The 22,182-nt window shown below is 37.8% G+C and overlaps 1 protein-coding gene across 2 annotated transcripts in view; it reads right to left on the reverse strand.

The window, feature by feature from the left end:
• CSMD1 (CUB and Sushi multiple domains 1) overlaps positions 1-22,182 on the reverse strand; it is a 2,071,408-nt gene that overhangs the window by 460,932 nt on the left and 1,588,294 nt on the right. For both annotated transcript variants that reach the window (XM_055349528.2, XM_055349527.2), the window contains exons 13-17: positions 13,345-13,527; positions 11,818-12,144; positions 9,960-10,154; positions 3,363-3,501; positions 174-361 (exon numbers count right to left, since the gene is read on the reverse strand). In XM_055349528.2, the coding sequence (XP_055205503.2) occupies positions 174-361; positions 3,363-3,501; positions 9,960-10,154; positions 11,818-12,144; positions 13,345-13,527 (1,032 nt within the window). The remainder of the gene's footprint in view (positions 1-173; positions 362-3,362; positions 3,502-9,959; positions 10,155-11,817; positions 12,145-13,344; positions 13,528-22,182) is intronic.

The raw sequence follows: 22,182 nt of genomic DNA on the forward strand, positions 1-22,182 counted from the left end.
ATGCTCTCTTATGAATAAGAGAAAGTTCTTGCAATTGCATAGTATGGTTTTGCTAGAGTCAAGCAGGATCAGTAAACCAGCACAGTCATCTGCAGGCTGGAAATAAGAACCCAGATCTTTAGCTCTCCCGTGCAGGCTGCCCTGCCGGGCTGTCAAGGGAAGGTGCAACTCACTCTCATAGTGGATGAGGAAGCCGATGCTGGAGCGGCTGTTGTCAGTGGTGAATAGCAGGTACATGAAGTTCCCGGTGCTGATGAGGAACTGGGGTGCCTGGGTGCCGTGGTACTCGCCGATCAGTGGGGACGAACTGGCTGGCCCATCTCTGACCTCCAAGGTGTCATAATTGACCTCTGTCTGAAATCTGCAAATATATACATCCCATCAGAAAAGACATGCAGAGCTGCCAGCTTACAGACATGCTCCTGACATCCTCATTCCTTAATCAGAAACCCATGTACGTTAACATGAAGAAAATAGTTGAAATTACATATGTTTAAAACTTGGGTACAAATATAAGGATAGTATGTTCTCTTCTTGATGAGACGGCACAGCTTAAATCCCTTTCTCTTATCTAATATTCTGTCTTACAATATTACAGACACAAGAGGAGGCCTTTATTCAGCTTAAAAAAAATACTATGAACCAGATTAGTTTTCTTAGATGACAGATTGATAGATGGATAGATAGATAGATTATTCCCAAATAGAAAAAACTCAATTATATATTTTTAAACTGTTTTTACCATTCCCTATTTAACATAATTATAGACATCTTAAAATGGGTGCACTAGAGTGAAATCGTCTCTTAAAGAAAGAAGATCATTAAAAATGTGTGATGAGTTTAAACACCTTTCCTGAAAAAAAAAAATCCTGTGCCTTTTTAAATTGCAATAACTCTTTTAAGACATTAGAATAACCGTGGGTATGTTGCCATTTCAGACATGAAAGGATACTCTAATAACTTGAGAAAGTTAGAACAGCTTCCAAAAACTGCTTAAGTTTTCTTATGCTTCCAGAGAATCTGGCCCGAGATTTTATATATAAAGTTGCAGCCACTTGGATTCCCTTTGATGCAATGTAGGTACCACTCCAGGCACTGAGATAATTTTCTAAATGGGCCTATCTGATCCTCAAAGAGCTAACCCGGTTTCTGAGTGCCTGACTTTGCTCTCAGGGAGCAGCTTAAGCGTCATAAGACTCTGACTCACTCAGTCACTTTGAGCCAAAGGATCCCACGGGAGCCTGTGCCATTAGCTCTCTGCTGGATGTTGCTGATGAATGGGGAGAAAACTTGGGAGAGGGGAAGCAATCTTTGTCTCATGGCGTGTAGCAACAGAAAACGATGTTGAAACCAAAGTGCTGTGTCCTGTATACATTAGATCATGTATACACTGATTAGTGCAAACGCACATGATTACCCATTCCTGCAACTAGTGAATGTGGTACCCTGGGCCCCATTCTTCCATAAAGAGGAATTCGAACCATTTGTATATCACACATCTGGACCAGAATAGGGCCACAGGCTGCCACATTTGGGATTGCACAGTGCCAACTTTGTCTTATGACACTATTCTAAATCTTTTTCTTAAAACTGATTTCTCAGTTGTTTGAGTTCAAATTCAAGAAGTCTGGATAAGTGTGAAAGCAATCTCCTTTGATATAGTCATGCTGAAGTTGTCCTATCTTATTTCTTTAGTAACAGTGAGGACTGACAAAGTGCCTATTTCAACAGCTGGAAGATTTCCAGGATGACCTTGGAAACGGAAACATCTGGATGTTCTTTGCTGTTGGGCAACCTAACACACACCGCCTGGCAATACCATCAGCACAGAACTCAGAATTTGTGCACACAATCCCATCCTTTAAGGTATCAGTCCATCAGTCATGGTGGAAATGAACATTTCCTTATGCAATTCATCTTTTAAGAGCTGTGTACTATGTCTAGAGTAAAGATCACACATGACTAAAAATATCAGAAATATTGGGTATTTCCAAATGGAATTTAGCAAAACATCACACTGAAACAATATTGAATGAATGAGATTGGGAAAAATCAAGCAAATATCTTCTTTCAGGCAACTGAAAATAGAGGGCTAATAGATTGGCCAGACAAGAATATAGGATCACTACTTTTACTAAATTACTTAAATTTGATATGCTGCTGGGAGTCAGGGTGTGCTTCAGCTCCACCTGCCAATACCAGTAAGTGGGGAAATTAGTAAGAAACCAAACGTAATCAACTGAATATTTACAGAGTTAGTATTTTTTCAAATGATTGATTATACACAGTAATTCACTTTCTAATATAGATGGATTTATAAACAACTTTTTTTCTTGTTCTAAGAGATTGTCCTATTGGGGATTATTATTATTATTTTGTCAGAAGCAAGTGAAAAAATAGAAATAATTATTTCAAATAAATACAATTACTGAAAGTTAACACAACTCCTGCTGAAAAACCTTTCCTGTATTGATGTTAGCATTGATCATTTGAAAACAAAAAGATAATAATACAATGATGTTCATCTATCTTGAGACACCATAATATTCCAGATACTGAAATCCAGAATGTAGTCTAGTCAAGAAGAAGGTCATTGTTAGAGAAAGCCCAATGTTATGCAGAGAATAACCTTGAAACTTTCAACAAAGATGCCTCCCTAGCCTTTGGTTCATGTGGCTCATGACAAAATCTTTTTAGTTTTTAATCATCAATTTGGTCTCAGTGTTGAGACAAATGGGAAAACCCTTGTTATATAGAACTCCAATAGCCTGTTTATTTTTTAATAAACAAATACCTACGCAGCCCAGCATGCTTATTTTTTAGATCATGAAATGCATTATTAACTAGCTAAGCCAAGCAACATTCTAGTGATAATGTCACTCATAGGCTATTAGTTGGTGATTGATCTGCTGTCCGCACCCCACTGCCTGCTCAGCATCACTAGCTGCCCTCGAGTGACCAGCAGCCACCACCAGAACAGGAGAGCTGATTTCCTCTACCACAGAAGGCACCTAAGGGACCATGGGACCCAAAGCGGTTTCCAGGTGCAATCAGACATCAAGCAGAATTGATTCCAGCGCAGGTCCCAAACTCAGAGTCAGATACAAGGGTCGGACCTCGGGAATGGTCCTCCAGGACTGGCAGTTCCCCTACTAACCTCCAGAGCATTGGCTCACTGTGAGCTTAGAGGATAGCAATGAAGAAGAACAAAACTTACAAGTAAGTGCCTGTTTCTGGTAAAGTGTGCTCCTATGCGGGAACCAAAAAGAACTGCCATCTTTTTGAAGTTTAAGATCCATTTACTAAAAATATGGAAGAGACACACACCATTGGGTCCAAATGAAGACTAATTTTTTTCTTACCTATCAAAAGTTATTTTGATAGAGTGGCCCGGTTTTGCTTCAATGATCCATTCACAATGTAAAGAATCCTTATAATATCCTGGCCATCCAGGAGGCAAAATGACTCCGCTGGACGCTGTCAGATGTCCACCACATGGAGCTAAAACAAGACGTACAATATCTATTAGATCCAAGGAGACAGAAGGATATGCCATAACAATACCCAGATAAAAGCCAGAATCTGCTTCTGTGTTCATAGATTGAATATTTTCAAGTATCAAAGCAAATCTTATTCCCAAGGAAACTGTACATTTATTGAAAGTCGGGTCTATATATGCTACCTCCATGTACTTACCATTAACTTGAAGCAAAGTTCTTTTTCTCTAGTAATGGTAATGTATATGTGAGTTCTCTGTGCTAACTGAATTATCTCATTTAACTGCCAACCATGTCATGACGTACATACCCGGTTATCTATAGTTTACATGCATTTGGAATTTAACAAATATCTATACATAAGCAAATGTAAAATGACCTTACATCTCAAAATGGATACATATACACACCCTTAGGTGTGTGTATGTATGTGTTTATTTACTTCCATTGTGTGCATTTTATTAAAATAAATAGCCACATGCAACATATTATTTGTGAGTGTGAAAGAAAACAAAACGTTCAATCAAATTTGATAAGTATAGAATTAGACTGCATTGAACCTTTTGCAAGGTTCTGTGACAGTGATTTGTAATTGCAAAGGAGAAATAAAGTTTGAAAGGGTATATAACTACTGCTCAGTGAAAGTGATTATGCATACCTGTATCATCTAAAGGAATTTTAAATAGCATACCAATATTTCATACTGTAATTAAGAATATTTCCCTGGCCACATGTTTTTTTCAGATTTTATGTATTCTCTCTCAAAATTATTTGCCATTAGCAATCATCTTTGTGGATTTATAGATATCAAATAAAGTATGTGAAAACACTCAAAGGTGAAAAAATCCTTTTGGAAAAAAATATTTATTTTATTTAAAAATGGCCATATGTATAATGTAAAAATGCAAAAAGTTTGTATCATTTTAGCCATGTTTTGATGCTAGAAAAAATGTGAATTAGTGAAATTTATGGATTTACCAATAGCATCTTAATTTACGTCAGGAAACAAATACAGAAAAAATAAAAGCAAAAATTTATGGAAACTGCATGACCATATATTGGAATGTGGGAAATATATTTGAAGTAACGTTTGGAAATTTTGTTGATATGGGAAAATCTTTGCAATAGAATGTTAAACTTGAAAAGCAGGATAAAAAATTGTCCATCTATTATAAATGTAATAAAAGAAAAATTTTATTCAGTGAACACGGGAGTAGAAATTAAAAACATGTTAATGATGGATAGCACTGGGATTGCTTTATAGATCATATTTTTTGATATGTATATATTTTTCCCAAATAAGTTGCAATTGTTATTTTTATACCTATGCATTATTCTGTAGTTTAAAAATATGAAATCAGGGTAATTTTTATTAACTTGAGCTCCTGAAGAACACTTGATTTTTTGTGATAATTTTCAAAACAACCAATTTATACTTATTAATATTTTAATTTTTCTAGTTAATTTCTTAAATTCACATTTGGAGCCTATGAATCACATATCCATATACATAATTATACGTAATTCAATTCTTTTGTTTTTTAAAGCAATGCAACAAATTCTTTTACGAATACAACATAAGCAAAATTAAATATGTTAAATATATGACTTTTATTTTGTCATGTTTAACCATCCAAAGATATTATATAAGAAAGACATATGGCAGATGCAGAATTCCAAAAAAATTATGATAGTTGAGCTATTTCTAAAATCTGCATGATAAGTTATTTCTATGTGTTAATTTCCACATAAATACAAAACCAACCAAAAGTTTCCTTTACTTTAGTAATTTTATTTTGCATTTTTATGTTTCTTGGAATATGTCTAACTTGCCAAATATTAATTATTTTATTACACTCTTACCCATCACTTTGTAATTTACAGTGTATGTTAGAACCTGCATTGCTTTATCCTGATGAAATAGACACTTTAATAATAACACTGCCGATGAGCAAAATTTACACTAAAATAATAATAATCTCAGTAAGTAGATTGTAAGTAAGTAAATAGTAAGTAATAAGTTTGTATTAGTCAGTTTGGATTAGATTACACTGCGGTAACAAACAGCCCTGCAACTGTAGTAGCTACAATGGGAAGTGAATTTCTCACAAATGTGGCATGTCTAGGTCTGTGAGACACAGGTCCCTTCTTCAGTTGCTATGGCAGGTGGAAAAAGGGCTTAGGAAAGCAATCAAAGACGCTGACCCAGAAGTTGAGTACAGCATTTCCTCATATACCTAATTGACCAGAACCCATGACAAGGTTCCTTTAATCTACAAGATTCAAGAAAAAACATTCCACCTGATGGAGACCAAAAATATTTGATGAACATCATCAATGATGTTCATACTCACTTAGCTGATAACAAAAAAAGCAAATATACCAATGAGTCAATGAGGTGTTTAGAAAGCAATTTCTTCTTTGCTTTTTTTTTGATGATTTAAATTACAGTGATGAATTCCCTGATACTGTATTTCTAAAATACACACACACACATACACCCCTTCTTGATTACATATGTGTATTTTCCTATGGCTTTATTTTTATTAGAACAATCTCATTTGGGTTACATTAATGCTGGCTTGATGAAATGTTATGAAGGAGGCAGCCTGTCTTCTCCATTATCTGTGCTAGTGCACAACAGTAAAGTTCTCTAGACTTGAAAGAGAACTCACTCACACCCCTGTAGGGTACTTGTATCTTTTTCAATGTTCAATCCTTAATCTTTTTTTTCAATTCTTTTCTATGGTACTTTATGCACATTTTATACTTTTTATTTGAGTCATTTTTGGTATTTTATCTTTTGCTAAAAAAATCACCCGTTTTCTACAGACTTTAAGATTTGCTGCCACATAGTTGGTGTTTTCATGTATAGTCATTTTTCCCCAAAATAGCTTGAGATTTTCATGATGCCACTGAGCTGCATTGAGGAATACGAGCCTGTTAGAAGCAGAAGAAAGAAAGAAAGAGAAACCTTTTGCCCGGAGGCCATACAATTTATACTCAACATGTGCCTGGCATCCAGGAAATTCTGCCAGAATAAATAAATAACCTACGCTTTTAAATAAAAAAAATGCTCTATTGTGAGCTTTTCACTGTTTATGTAAAGTTATATTATTTTTATGGTACGGATAATTTCTCTTTTATGTTACTAAATATAACATTTTCCTTTCCTAGTTCCTTTTATCAGAATCATAAAGTTTATTTTATTGATATTAACAACTCACTCTTGCTTTAAATTGTTTATAACACTTGAATTTTATTAATAGCATCCTAATTTATTTTTGTTTTTTCTCACTTTTTAATCTTATTAAATTTCTTTATTTTTTGATCATTCTGTTCTACGTTAGAGGACTTAAAGATAGACATTTTCCTTGAAACACAGGTTTTGCTGTCTCACATTGTTTCTCATAGAAAGTACTGCTCTCATGGTTTCCAGATGGGTAGTATAGGCGTTAAGGTTTGAGTTTCTCTTTAATGTAAAATTATAGTGGACTTTTGATGGATAAGATTTGCTTGTAATTCTATTTTTATTACATGTCTCTACTTTAATCGGAATATTACAGGGCATGAGACCTATAACTTATTTTAATTTGTTAAGGTTCACTTTGTGGTCAGTTATATAATTGATTTAAACGAAACATTTTTCGAGAAAAACAATAAATTAGAGTATTCTGTAAGGGATGTGAGGTTCTTGAAACATATCTTAAATCAAGTTTGTTATCTGTATTACTCACTACTTCATTGCTATTTTATTTTTTTTCCCCTACTAGATGCATTTACTTCTGAAAGTTGGCTATTTGTTTTCAGCAGAGGCAGTGATCAGGGTACCTGCCTGTTCCATCGGAGCGTCCCCTACCTTCTCTGAGGCTCAGCTGCTGTCAGTCATTAGGTGTCTCAACGCAGGTAGACTTTTAACATCTTTTCCTATTAGCTTTTTCTTTCTGCCAAGGGTTTCCTTTGTTAACAATCTATAGCTGGGTTTTGCCTTTAACCTCATCCTGTTTGTGCTGTGGTCCACACTCACCCTGCAGCTTGTAACATATCTGCAATCAGCCTATTATGGTAAAGGACATAAGGCACAGCTTGATTTGTGGCCAGGACAGAACAGAGATGAGAGTGTAGTGTTCACTTTAAACTTCTTTCTCCTGAAAATTCATGCTTCCAAATCAGTGAAATATGCTTGGCTAGAATACAATTTGCACCTGTTACTAACTGTGCCCTGTAATTAGTATCATATATCTGAGCACCACATGTGTATATATGTACTCATTTATAAAAGATGAAAACCTACCCATTTATTAACATTTTGTACAGCATAAAACATAAAAACTGTACATTTACAATATGTGATGGAAATACATACAAATGAAATTTCAGCTATTAAGAGTGTTTTGTTGCCCTTCTATGTATCAATATTTCACCCATGGGTGGCGCTTCTTGTCCACCCACAAATTGTTTTAACAATGTATGAAAAGGGTGAACATCAGAACACCCTCCTTTACATGTAGTATTACCAGACGATACGATAAATAGGACCTGCTTAGAAGTTTCTACTTCTCCTCTGAGGTCAGGAGTTTGAGACCAGCCTGGCCAACATGGTGAAACCTCCCCTCTACTAAAAATACAAAAATTAGCCAGGCGTGGTGGCAGGTGTCTGTAGTCCCAGTTACTCAGGAAGGCTGAGGCAGAAGAACTGCTTGAATCTGGGAGGTGGAGGTTGCAGTGAGCTGAGATTGCACCAGTGCATTCCAGACTGGACGAAAGAGCCAGACTCTGTCTCAAAAAAAAAAAAAAAAGCGTTTCTACTTTGAGTAATGGTGAGTAACTTCTTTGGAGGTGGGGCCAGGGCAGCATGAGGTGGTGAAGGATCATGCCCCCACCATACTGTGGTTGTCATGGAGGAGTTTAATGCCGCACACCTAGATGCCAGCTCTGCTTAGAGTCCTTGATAAAGATGATAGGTCTGAGAATGTTATTTTGAGGTATTTTAGACAGGGCAGAAATTCTCAACTGTATATGATATTTAACATATATTCCTTTTCTATTCACTTATTAAAAATAAATACATGTTGACTAAAGACAACTGAGAAAATAAAAATAAACTAAGAGGGAAAAATCACCCATAACCACAATTAACATTTTGGTGTGTAGCCTTTTTTTAGTGTTTTACAAAGTTATTATCATGAGATATGTATGTATTTATGACACATGTGCCTGCATCCTTCGTTTTTCACATGCTAAGGACACCTGAGATGCTTTGATCTTATGATCTTTGTATTGATACCTGTTATTCTTCATGATTTATCTAATCAATCCTCTACTGTTTGAAATTGAATCATTTCCAACTCTTCACTGCTATAAATAGTCTTGCAGAAAACATTCTTGAAAAAAATCTGCATAGTTGCTTGATTATTTCTTTATGATATTGATCCAGGAATATAATTTATGACTCAAAAGACAAGAACAATTTTAACAGTCCTACTAAGAATTTACACGACAATACCATGATTTTATATAATCAATAGCATGATTAGGAAATGCCAGTTTCTACATAACCTTTTCAATAATACAACTCATTCACCTGTTTAAATCTATGCTAACAAGTTAGACAAAAATGATATTTTACTTTTCTTCTTAAATTTGTACTTCTTTGATATGCACTAGAGGTAAGTTTTTAAAAAATATTTTCTTAGCTTTTTGTGCACTGACTATTCTGATATGGACTGTGAACATATACTCTAAGTAAACATTTTTAAAATGAGTAATTATTAGAGGCAACATCTTTTTCCTTAAAATATTTTCCTCTCTATATTTATTAGATAAGTAACCAGAACAGAAATATGAGGAAGAAAATTAGGTGGTATTTATGTCAGCTGTAACAAGAACAACAAAATAGTTAACCATAAGCAACACTGTTATAGGTTGAATTCTGTCCCCCCAAAAAATCACACATTGAGTTCCTAACCCTCAGCACCTCAGATGGTGACTGTATTTGAAGATAGGGCCCTTGCAGATGAATTTAGTTAGGATAAGGTGTTGCTGGAAGAGGGGGACCCCAATCCAATATGATTGTGTCCTTTTAACAAGGAGAATTTAGACACAGGGACAGACACACACACAGGGAGTGTTCCTTGTGAGTCTGGAGGCAGAGATGAGGGTGAGGCTTCTCCAGCCATGGAATGACAGAGATTGCCAAAAACCGCCAGGAGCTGGAGGACCAGCCTGAGGCAGATCCTCCCTCAGAGTCCCATAAGGACCCCACCCTGCCGATGACACCTGGATCTCAGACTTCCCACCTCCAGAACTGGGAGACTGTACATTCCTGTTGGTTAAGTGACTGTGTGTGGTATTTTGTTAGGGCAGCCCTAGCAAGCTAACACAGTTTGTTGGTTTGTGTGTGTGCCTGAAGATAGATGTGTGATTTCAAAGGAGCAGAGTGGGGGGTGGCAGGGACTGCACCTTCACAGCGGGGCACGGTGGAGCTCCAGACCACGTTCCCGTCTTGCAGGATGCAGGTAATGGACTCGGATCCCTGGGTCTTGACAAAGCCATCGTCACAGTGGAAAGAAACCGAGCTCCCGAGTAGAAACCTGTCACCAAAACGTCGTCCGTTTATAGGAATGCCAGGATCATGGCACTCATTCTGACCAAATGCTGAAAGAAAAAGAAGAAGAAAAAAGGAATAAAAATACTTGAGCATTAATTACATGTATTAAAAAAGAAGAAAGCAGAAAAAGCTTATAAAGCATTCATATAATGTATATAATTATATAAATTTCAGTTGTATCATTCATAGATAGATAATACATTAATAAATAGGATATCACTGTCTAGTGAGAAAGAGCGAGCAGGGAGATGAACAAATATAACTATCATTTATACAGCAATTTAGGGTTTGAAAAGCACTTTTCATAGGAGCTTAGACAAAGAGAGAACCGATATGGTGGGTGGTAGAAAGTGTTTGGGCTCAGGGTTTCTCTCGTTAGAATGCTGACTTTTTCTTACTATGTCAGAGCACTCTGACTTTGGGCATATGACTGTGATGCTCTAAGCCTAGCTATCTTTATTTACAGAATGAGAGACTATTAAACTTATATCCTCTAGTTACTATAACACTAAATGAAACAATTATTGTCCAATTCTAAGTATTGTGCCTAAGAAACTAGGCAGTTAACACATCATAATGTAGTATTATTCATATTAATATTCTCTCACTTTATTCCCTCTACAGTGCATTTAAGTAGACATTCTTATATAAAATAGGTTTTAAAATGAGGAGCCTAAAGCAGAGAATTGGCTGTCATTAAACTTCACTAATTACATACTAGTGCTGTATTTTAATCCTTGGCTCCTGACATCATATTACACAGTTGTTTTTACTACACTACTTTGTTGCAAGAAAGATGCATAAGTGGCTGAGTGGGTGGGTGGATGGTTGTATAGATGGGAGGAAGAATAGAAGGAAGAAAGGAAGAATGGGTGACTGGCTGGATGAATGGAGGGATGGAAAGAAAGATGAATGGAGGGATGGATGGAAAGATGAATGGAAGGATGGATGGATGAATGCATGCATGCATGGATGGATGGACAGATGGAAGGATGCATAAATGGAAGGATATAGATGAATGGATGGATGGGTGAAATAATAGATAAATGGACAAAACGATGGAATGGAAGGATATGGATTGATGGATGGAAGGATAAATGGAATGATAGATGGAATAATGGATGAATGGATGGACAGATGGATGAATGATGAATGGATGGATGGAAAGATGGATAAACAATGGATTGATGGAACGATGGATGGATGGAATGATGAATGGATGGAACGATGGATGGATGGATAGACGGAAGGATGGATGGAAAGATGGAGGGAAGAAAGGATGGACAGATGCATGGATGGATGAAATGATGGATGGATGAATGAAAGGATACAGATGGATAGATGGATGGACGAATGGAAGAATAGATGGAATAATGGTTTGGTGGGTGCACGGATGGATGGAATGATGGATCGATGAATGGATGGATGGATAAATGGAAAACCGGAGAGAAAGAGATGTAAGGAGATGAAAGAGAGAGGAGATCCAGCTCCTTAGTTTAGGAGTGATGAAGCCACCTATCTAAATACAGTGATACATTTGTTTTTAAGTTTTCAGCAATAACACTATAATTTTACTACTGTAATTTTCATAATGATTATAAAACCTCTGAAGTATCAACCTTGAAATGCAACTTCACATACATATAAGCAAAATGGAAACATGTAAGTAAAATGAGAACTTGGATGTGTTGACTGTGTGGGCGTACTTACTGGTGTAAGTGATGTTGAACCCTCTGCCAGTAGTGGAATGGTCAGACTGAAATTCCAAGCGAACTATATGCCCACTGCTGGCCAGCTGGGAAGGCACTTCATTGCCAGAAAAAGTACCCAGGACAGTTATGTCAGAAATGCCATCATCCTTGACCGCGAGAAAGTCAAATTGAGGTTCCACATCAAAATCATTAAAGATTAGGTGAATTCGACTTCCTGGCTCCGAGATAATCAACCAGACACAGTTCATGTTGTTCCCATATTCCTCTGGATAATTTGGTGACAGAATAATCCCAGATGATGCCGTAAAGTTGAAGAAACATGAAACTGTGAAGACGCAAATATATTTTCAAACAGTTATGCACATATCCAAAGAATTGACAGGTGAAACAGACGGCTAAGAACCTGGAAAGGCAATTCATGCCTGCAAATAGCTATGATGATCCAACTATTTTAATATAAGTAATTCTGGACCATAATGTTTTCTCCTTTCCTAATTTGTAAGTCGAATATTTCATTATCATATAGAGCACAACCAGAACCTATACATAATCAAGCACAAGCGTGGTTCAAAAATGATCCTTTCCAGTTGACTGAAAACGTGCACCAAATATTATAATTTCTAGTTATAATTTTCTGCCTTCAGAAGAGCAAATATTAATATGGAAAAGTATATTCCTATATCATAGGAACAATTCAGCCTGCTCTTTCATGATAACTTTTAAATTTATATTTTATACTTTCCTGTAAGTGCATTTTCTCCACTTATTTAAAATTTTTATTAGTTAGAGGGTAAAGATGAATAAATAAATAACTTGGAAACATCAGATCATGTTCTAGTTGGATAATATAAAATATTTTGAAAAATTTACTTTTAAGAATGTGTGCTTAAAATCATACATATTATATAAATTTTTTTTGGAGGGAGAAAGTGTTGGATTTATCTCTAGAGAACATTTTTGCTTGTTATTCCATATAATTTTGTACACACTTTTCAGCCATTGCTATATTTATTGACAAATAAAAAAACTCTCCTTTAAAATCGACTGTGAAGCCTTTTCTACTTGTTAAAATAGTATTCTTAAGAGGAAGTGGGCAGCTCATCAACTGAATTCCAAACCAATACCACCACCCATGCTCACACTGGTGAACAACTTGTGTTTAAGTGTTATACAGCATTATTAAGTCACAAAGGACTCTGTTGCTGTACTGATGTCTGATACAGCAGATCATCACTGGCTTTTGAAGGAAACTATATATGTGATGACCCTTTCTGGTACGAAACGTTCAAGTACATTTTGTCGAGTAGATGTAATGAAACTATAAATTAGTTTTTATTAAATGAAGAAAGCAGGCAAGTTGGTGTTCGAGAACGTCCTTGCACGTTTCCAGTAAATGTGGCACCCCGAGCTATTCTGAAAGCTGCCCTCCCTAAATGGGCGGTCTGTGTCTTTCTCCTTTTCTCCCCTTGCAAGATCCTTGCAGGACAGGAGGGGGAGGGAGTGCAGATCAAGGCATAATACTCACATACACAGCTGGGCTTGTTGCCAGACCACTGATTGTTCTGCTGACAGGTGATAACTCTCTCCCCCACCAGCTCAAAGGCTGCCGGGCATTCAAAGGTGAGTGTATCTCCATGGAGGAAACTGCTGCCCATCCGCTTCCCATAGGCGGGGATTCCAGGATCCCCACACCCTCCCTTTTCAATTTCTGAAAATGGAAAAACAAATGAAACCTTAAAAAAACACACACAAGGAATATTTTTATCTCTACAATTTAGAAAGTAAATACGTGGCTTCTTTCTGCTGAACTAAACATCTTTTTTGTAAAGTGTTTCTAAAGGATATTCAATTGATCTTAAATTTAATTTCAAATACCAGAAAAAGAATGTCATTTCAACTGAAGGGAAAGGTATTTAATTTGATATCTTTTAAGGGATGCACATGGCTACACAGATACGCTGACAACACAAATGCTGCAATTAATCGGTGCATCTTCTGGATACCTCCGGTCTTTTATCTGCAATTGCTACTACTAAAATGCAAATAGCAGTTTTATTTTCAACTATGTGCTTTTTGCTATAAACAATACAAATAATATTCTTCATTCCCTACTGAGTATTTAAATAAATAGAATCTATTTGAATATTCTTTCCCTAAAATGAATGTTAACACTCACTTATGAAGCAGAATGAGTAACAGTTTGGTCTACAGAGGAAAACAAAATATTCAGAATCAATCTTTCATTTAAACATCACTGTAATAACATATGCGTCCAAATACACCAAACCTATATTTCAAATGTTGATCTGTCTCAAATGTTAACTACACAGAATGTTTTCATTAAAATATTTTATTTATTTATTCATTTAAAAGATTATTTTTGAGAGCCACTGAGTGTCAGGTCCTCTTCTAGGTAAGGTCTTAGTGAATAAATGAGACAAAATCCTTGCACACACGGGGCTGGATATGATTTGGCTGTGTCCCCACCTAATTCTCATTTTGAATCCCATGTGTTGTGGGAGGGATCTGGTGGGAGGTAATTGATCATGTGGGCAGGTCTTTCCTGTGTTGTTCTCAGGATAGTGAATAAGGCTCAGGAGGTCTGATGGTTTTCTAAGGGGGAGTTGCCCTGCACAAGCTCTCTCTTTGCCTGCTGCCATCATGTAAGACGTGACTTGCTCCTCCTTGCCTTCGCCATGATTGTGAGGCCTCTCCAGCCATGTGGAACTGTAAGTCCATTAAACCTTTTTCTTTTATAAATTGCCCAGTCTTGGGTATGTCTTTATCAGCAGTGTAAAAACAGACTAATACAGGGGTTATGTTTTATGGAGGAAAATTTTTTAAAATTATTATTTTTTTGAGACAGGATCTCACTCTGTTGTCCAGGCCGGAGTGCAGTGATGTGACCATAGCTCACTGCAACTTCCAACTCTGGGGCTCGAGTGATCCTCCCACCTCAGACTCCCAAAAATTAATGTCATTTGATGATGGGTAATTTAACACAAGATAGAGGGGTATAGAGAGATGGATGGAGGAGGAGGCAGTGAAGAAAACGCCCTGAAGGAAGATGGCAATCAGCCCTTCGAAAAGGAGATGTGATCCCAGTGTGCCTGGCAGGGCAGTGAGGGACAAATGGGCAGAGGTGGTTTGGAGCGGAAGGGAGGCCCTGCCTGTTGGGCTTCCTGTTTGTGCAGAGTGATGCAGGAAGAAGGCACTGCAGAGCTTTGGAGGAGACCTGGTGTCATCTGACTACAGGCTTAAAAGATCTCTCTACAACTTTGGAAGAGCAGAGGCAGGTGAAAAGTGAGTCCCAGAAAATTCAGGGTGGTTTCTCTGGACACCTGTCCCAAAAGTGCATTGGTTTTACTTTTAGAATTCTTCATGGGCTTGCACTTTATTATCTTGCAGGGGCCAAGAGCAAATTCTTTGTGGGGTATTTTTTAGTAACCTAACTACTTCCTTTCTTTTTCTTTATTTCCATAGGTTTTGGGGGAACCCAAGCAGTATATGCTGAGTTCAATTTGTAGTCTTCTATTCCTCATCCCCTTCACACCCTTTCCCTGAGTCCCCAAGGTCTATTTTATCATTCTTATGCCTTTCCATCCTCATAGCTTAGCTCCCACTTTTGAGTGAGAACATATGATGTTTGGCTTTGCATTCCCGGGTTACTTCACTTAGAATAATAGTCTCCAATCTCATCCAGGTTGTTGTGAATGCCATTAATTCATTCCTTATTACGGTTGAGTAGTATTCCATCATATATGTATATATACATATATATATATACACACACATACATACACACACACACACACACACACACACACACGTTTCTTTATCCACTCATTGACTGATGGGCATTTGGGTTGGTTCCACATTTTTGCAATTGCAAATTGTGCTGCTATAAACATGTGTGTGCAAGTATCTTTTTCGTAACCTAACCACTTTCTAATCAAGCTGTCAGTTTTGGGAATGTGTGTAGAAGTGACTCAGAACTGAATTTCCAGATGGTTTGAAGGTCTGCTGTGAGGGATATAGAAACGTTCAGAGGTTGATCCAGAGATGTTATAGTGCATTCAAGAGGAGAAACTTTACTTCTAAGTGTCTCGGAATATCAAAGAAGTGAAGTTTGATACATTATCACACTAGCATGAAGATGTTGAATACATAGGAAATCACCACTTCCTGTGAAGCAGAAGAGCACACACACAAAATGCAGGTATTTGGTTGAGGTTCAAGGTACACTGCTAACGTCACACCTCAGGCTACCAAACAAAGATGATCCTTACAGAGTCAGCTCTACGAAAGCAAGACGTTCCTAATGCAACACAAGTCAAATACATCTACAGAGAACACCTTTGCTTAAAGATAGTTCTTGGAGTTTAGGTTTTTGAACTTGAGTTGAACAGAGCTGGGAATGGATTTACTTAAATTTAATGCTTGGGATGCCTTGAATGAGCGTCTGTCACTGAAATTGACAGTGAGTTCAAAACTCTGCATGGTTTATAATAGAAAAGAGCTCTTGTTTGATGTGGGCTCTCCATTGGGAAGCTGGGCTGGGCGCCCAGGGTCCTGGCATAGCACAAATCTCCGCAGTCAGGAGTCCAGGAACCAGATTTGGTTTTGAATCCCCCAGTGTTTGCTGGGCCACTGTGATCAATTTAGTCTCATCAAGCGTCAGTTTTCACATTATGAGCTTCCTACTTCCTACCTCAAAGGGCGGCCATGAGAATTAAAGAATAAAATTCATGGAAATTACCTGGTATATTGCACTGGAAATACAATTATTACTATGATTATTAGCAAGCCTTAAATGTTTCATTCTGTCTCTGTGATGCTGAAATTTACAATTTCTCCTTAGAGTAAAATAAATTATGGCATTTTTGGATACTATTTTTAATATTAATTAACTCAGGGAGCTCTACTGTGCAGGGATTTCAGAAATAAAATGACGGTGAGGGTCTTTCTGCTTTCCATGCTGAGGGTCAAGAGAGACCTGTGGTTACCTGATTCCACCAAAGAGACTGATGTTTGTTTATCCTGATGCATGGCTACGGCTGGCCATGGACAGAACCTGTGTTGGACAAGTCCCTTATCAGGCATTAGGGGTTGACTAGTAACTGTCAAAGTAGCACGGTCCAAACTCAGTAGGTTTGTGTGTTTCACCTAGCTTTTGTCCTTTAGTTATAGAAGAAATGTAAGCATGTTTCATGATTATGCCAGCGATGTTTCATTTGGGGGAACTACCTTGGAATATTTTGCATTCTTGACTTCTTGCACACTGAGTGTCACTACTGCCTCCAAATTACGGTGACAAAATTCACACAAGTTTTGGAATTTCATTTGAGGTTTATATCACCTTCAGGTAGAGTAGAAGATGAGTAAGATACTGTTGACATTGATACAGTATGTGTGTCAACCCCCCTTCTCTCTATGTCAGAGATGATATGACACATTTTCTTAGAAACAAACACTACAGCCAGATGCGGTAGCTCACACCTGTAATCCTAGCACTTTGGAAGGCCGAGGTGGGATGATCACCTGAGATCATGAGTTGGAGACCAGCCTGGCCAACATGATGAAACCCTATCTCTACTAAAAATACAAAAGTTAGCCGGGAATGGTGGTGCATGCCTGGAATCCCAGCTACTGGGGAGGCTGAAGCAGGAGAATTACTTGAACCCAGGAGGTGGAGGTTGCAGTGAGCCAAGATCACGACACTGCAGTCCAGCCTGTGTGACACAGCGAGACTCCGTTAAAGAAAAGAAAAAAAAAAGAAGCAAACACTATGATTTGGTATCAATTCAAAGACAGATGCACCTAAAGCAAAAAAAAAAAAAAAAAAATGCTGTACAAACTATCTCTTCCAAATTATTGAACTAGATATTAAGATTTGATAATGAAGGGACCTACGGAAGATATTGTTTAAGGATCATTCCGAAGAGCTTACATAGTCCAGTTACAAACACTGTCACATCTCCCTCTCTTCCCCAAAATACATCACACAGAAATTTTCTCTATTGCTCTAGCTATACTCCCAAACATGCCATGTCGTGCCTCAGTTCAGGTTCTCACCCCTCACTGTGTATCATCATTTGCCGTCATTGACGCTGTTGGGGTCCTCTTATCGCTCCCCATGCTGCATCCCATTTTCTGTGCTGCAGCCAAACTATTTTCCCAAACTCCAGTCCTAAGGATGACCCTGTTTTGCTTGAAATCTTTCTGGTGACCAACTTTATTCTTAGTCCAGATCTTATCCAGGACTCAGGAACCCTGTGTGACGTGAACATCGCTGTCTTCTCCTAGGACGTATCTCATTAGTTCTTTCCCGGTGTTTCACAATCCAGACTTGCTACAATTTCTTTTAGTACCTGAGGGTGTCTCCCCTCTTCAGCCTTCACACCTGCTGTAAATATTCAGTCCATTCTTTCCTCTGTTGTCTTATTTAACCATGAACTGTTGATATTCTAATTCAGTCAGCGCTTGCTCAGGGATGGCCTGTATCCTCCGTGTCTCTAGCACCAGTCTCTTTTCTGCAGCAAGACCTGTCACTCTGCATTATGTTTACTTTTTGTGCTTTACTGTAAGCCCTGGCAGGGTCTATCTTGGTGATTGTTAAATCTGCAGCACCTATTCAGAGTCAACACACAACAGATGCTTTTCTAAATTATTGTTCTTATTAAACTTGCAATTTAATGATTTTTATTCGCACTCACATTTACATACTAAATTGTATTTTAATTGACAAATATAAATTGTATATATTGTGCATCTACAGCATGTTATTTTGAAATATGTGTACGTATCATAATGGCTAAGCAAAGCTAATTAATATACTCATTACCTTACATACATTTGACTTTTTCTTGAGAACACCTATACTCTTAGCAATTTTCTATAATACATTATTATTAACCATAGTCACCACGTCGTGTAAGAGATCTCTTGAACTTATTTATATGCTGCATTTATTTATTTGAGATGGAGCCTCACTCTGTCATCCAGGCTGGAGTGCAATGGCACGATCTCAGCTCACTGTAACCTCTACCTCCCGGGTTCAAGAGATTCTCTTGGCTCACCCTCCTGTGTATCTGGGATTATACGCATGCACCATCACACCCAGGTAATTTTTATATTTTTTAGCAGCGATGGAGTTTCACCATGTTGGCCACGCTGGTCTCCAACTCCTGGCCTCAAGTGATCTGCCCTCCTCTAGCCTCCCAACATGCTGCGATTACAGGCGTGAGCCACTGTGCCTGGCCTTATATGTCACATTTATAGGTATGTGTGTGTATTATATGTTGTATTTATATGAAGATTTTATATATTCTGGAGAATCTGATGAAGCTCAGTCCCTTTTTATTCTTTATTCCAGACTGAGATCTGGAAAAATGGAAAAGTATACAAGTAATAAATGGAAGACAAAACTTCTTTATTGGTAAAATGCATCTATGTTGTTTAGAAACATATCCCCAAGTTTTCATGAGAATAAGTGAGATTTTTTAAATTGCCAAAGAAGATTTTGAGTTGCATATGATATTTAATTTTTGGCACTTACAATGAGTCGCCACTAGCTACAGTGACTTTTCACACCTGTCAATTCTTTTTAAAAATAAGTGTTCTTGGCTGGGCGCGGCGGCTCACGCCTGTAATCCTAGCACTTTGGGAGGCTGAGACGGGTGGATCATGAGGTCAGGAGATCAAGACCATCCTGGGTAACATGGCGAAACCCCATCTCTACTAAAAATACAAAAAATTAGCCGGGCGTGATGGTGGGCGCCTGTAGTCCCACCTACTCGGGAGGCTGAGGCAGGAGAATGGTGTGAACCCGGGAGGCTGGAGCTTGCAGTGAACCGAGACTGCGCAACTGCACTCCAGCCTGCGCCACAGAGCGACACTCCGTCTCAAAAAAAAAAAAAAAAAAAAAAAAAAGTGTTCTTTAGATATAGTTTAGAAAACTGGCCCTTTAACAAAATAAATAACAGAGGACCAAATACTACAAGAGAAATAGAGAAAAAGAACTCTGAAGGTAGAAATAAATGAGTGTGGACCTATGATGGATTTTTAAACATCCAATTTCCACATAAGAATGTATTTGGTGTATACTTGAATTTCAAAAAGAGCTAAGAAGGCAGAAAGGAATGAGACATAACTGTGCCTTCAGAAGCATAGTTAGCATGCTTGCTTGTTTCCTTTTGTGTAGTCAACCATGGGTGTACCAGGAGCTACATGGAAACATGTCCAGGGAGTTGCCTGGTCCTTTAGATTCTGCTGTGGCCACATCCCCTGCTAACACCATTTCTCGTGTTGATGGCAGGTCAGACAAGGCAGCACTGTGCATGGACACAAAACAGCTAGTACAGAACTCACTCAGTCTACACTGCTGTGTGTTCTTTGTTCTCTGTGACCTGTCTCCACAAGCAGATGAGAACTCCATGAATGACAGCTTTATCAGGTTCTTTCTCTTCCCTTCCAAAACCACTTATGAAAGTTCTTTGTATAAAAGCACTCAATGAATAAAACTAAATTCTAAAATTAGGTTCACCCATAGTCATGTATATGAACAGCAATTTCTCTAAATCTCAATAGATGACTATTGGATTATATAAGCTGATATCCCTGAATTTTAGTGAGAACGATTTACCAAGAGTTTAAATCACACCACGTTCTGCTCCCACGGTTGTGCTTGCATTACCAAATTTATTCTGGATGGAGTAATAAAATTTCTGTTTGACATATGAAATATAGTAGGTTGCTGCAGTCTTTGTTACCATGAAGAGTTCATGTAGATTCTTCAAGTTATCACAAAATAGATGTGCTATGATGATGTTCCATAAATAAGAGGGATGTTTAAATTCCATATGGTTTGCTACTGGATTGCAATTAATATTCTGCAGAAAACACTCTGCTGTAGCTGTTCAGGAAATATGTCTTAAAAATAGTGGAAAGCATTTAGATTTCAGACAGATAACTTGTTATCTCCCAAAATAGCAGACCAAAACTCTTATTGCCTGTGTAAGATATTTACACAACTTCTTATATGCTTATTCGTATGAAAGCAATGTTATCTAGCTTGTATGTATGCCTTTTTTCTCATGTGCTATTTGACTACCATCTGTATTCTGAACTTAGGGTTTAAAAACTTTAAACACAAACTAGAATAGATAAGGTGTGTTCCAGGGCTACCCTAGCTACTACATGTGGGAAATGTTAATGAACAGATTAAAATGGCCCAAAAATCAGTACATGCTTCTATTTTGGCTGAAGAGTGAGTAAAAGCAACAGTTTCTTGTGCAAGTGACCACATTGTGCCTGCTCTTAGATTCTCATTTTTTTTTCCCTGAGACTTTCACTCAGAAATCCCTAAACTAATTGATACATTTTCATCACCTTTGGAAAACAAGATTGCAGCACATAAATCGAAGTCTACAGGCCCTGTTTTTTGGAGAGAGTGTGAGAACATTTCCACACGGTATGGACGTGGCACATGCTCCCGGCATTACTGAAAACCATATGACACAGCACAACCCAGCACTTGGACAGACGCGGAGCCTCCCATGACTCTCTCCTTGTCCGTCACGATCAGTCACATAAGCCCAGAAAGTAGCGGATTGCTGTTACAGTGGCCTGTGCTTATTAAAATGACGTGTGATCGTGCTTAATTATGCTGTTCAGTGGAAATTCTGTTGTGTACATGAAATACCATATTTGCTTTTCATACAAATGTGCTTTGTTTGACTAAAACAAGAATGAGATGATTCCAAAGGTGTAGTCAAAAACTAAGATGGAGCGGGAACTACACCTGCTGTGTTTTTCCTTCCCTTTAGTGGCGGCAGTGTGAAATGCTGGACTCTGGAAATTCGGGCTATAAGTAACCACAGAAATGAACTGTCTCAGCAGCTCATCTCGCTTGTCTCATGGAGACCATGAGAGTATACATTTTCAAACTTGTTTATAGCACTGTCCAAATTATTTATTAGTGCTGTTGGCATTCAGAACTTTGTTGGTGATACTGCCCAGAAAACTAAGAGACTGGATGTCAGAGAGCACTTACTGGGAAAGCAACAAATTTTATTCAAGATATTGGTCAGCTATAAATCATGGGGTCATATTTACTTGGCCCAATTCCCTGACGGTCCCGCTGATCTAGTAACCCGATTTGGGTATATAAGAGCATTGATTTTGAGCTGAAGATTCAGATCCAACAACGTCCTGTGTCTCAGCTCAACAGGTCTCTCTGCCATAACCTGCAATGTAATGAGAAGCAGGTTTTCCAGTGATCCCACTGCCCTGCACCAGAGCAAGAGAAATCTACATTAACATCACAGGGCATCTCTGATGAATTTCCAAATTGGTGATCAGG

Source organism: Gorilla gorilla, chromosome 7 (genome assembly GCF_029281585.2).
Source record: "Gorilla gorilla gorilla isolate KB3781 chromosome 7, NHGRI_mGorGor1-v2.1_pri, whole genome shotgun sequence".
In the NCBI taxonomy this organism is placed as follows: domain Eukaryota; kingdom Metazoa; phylum Chordata; class Mammalia; order Primates; family Hominidae; genus Gorilla; species Gorilla gorilla.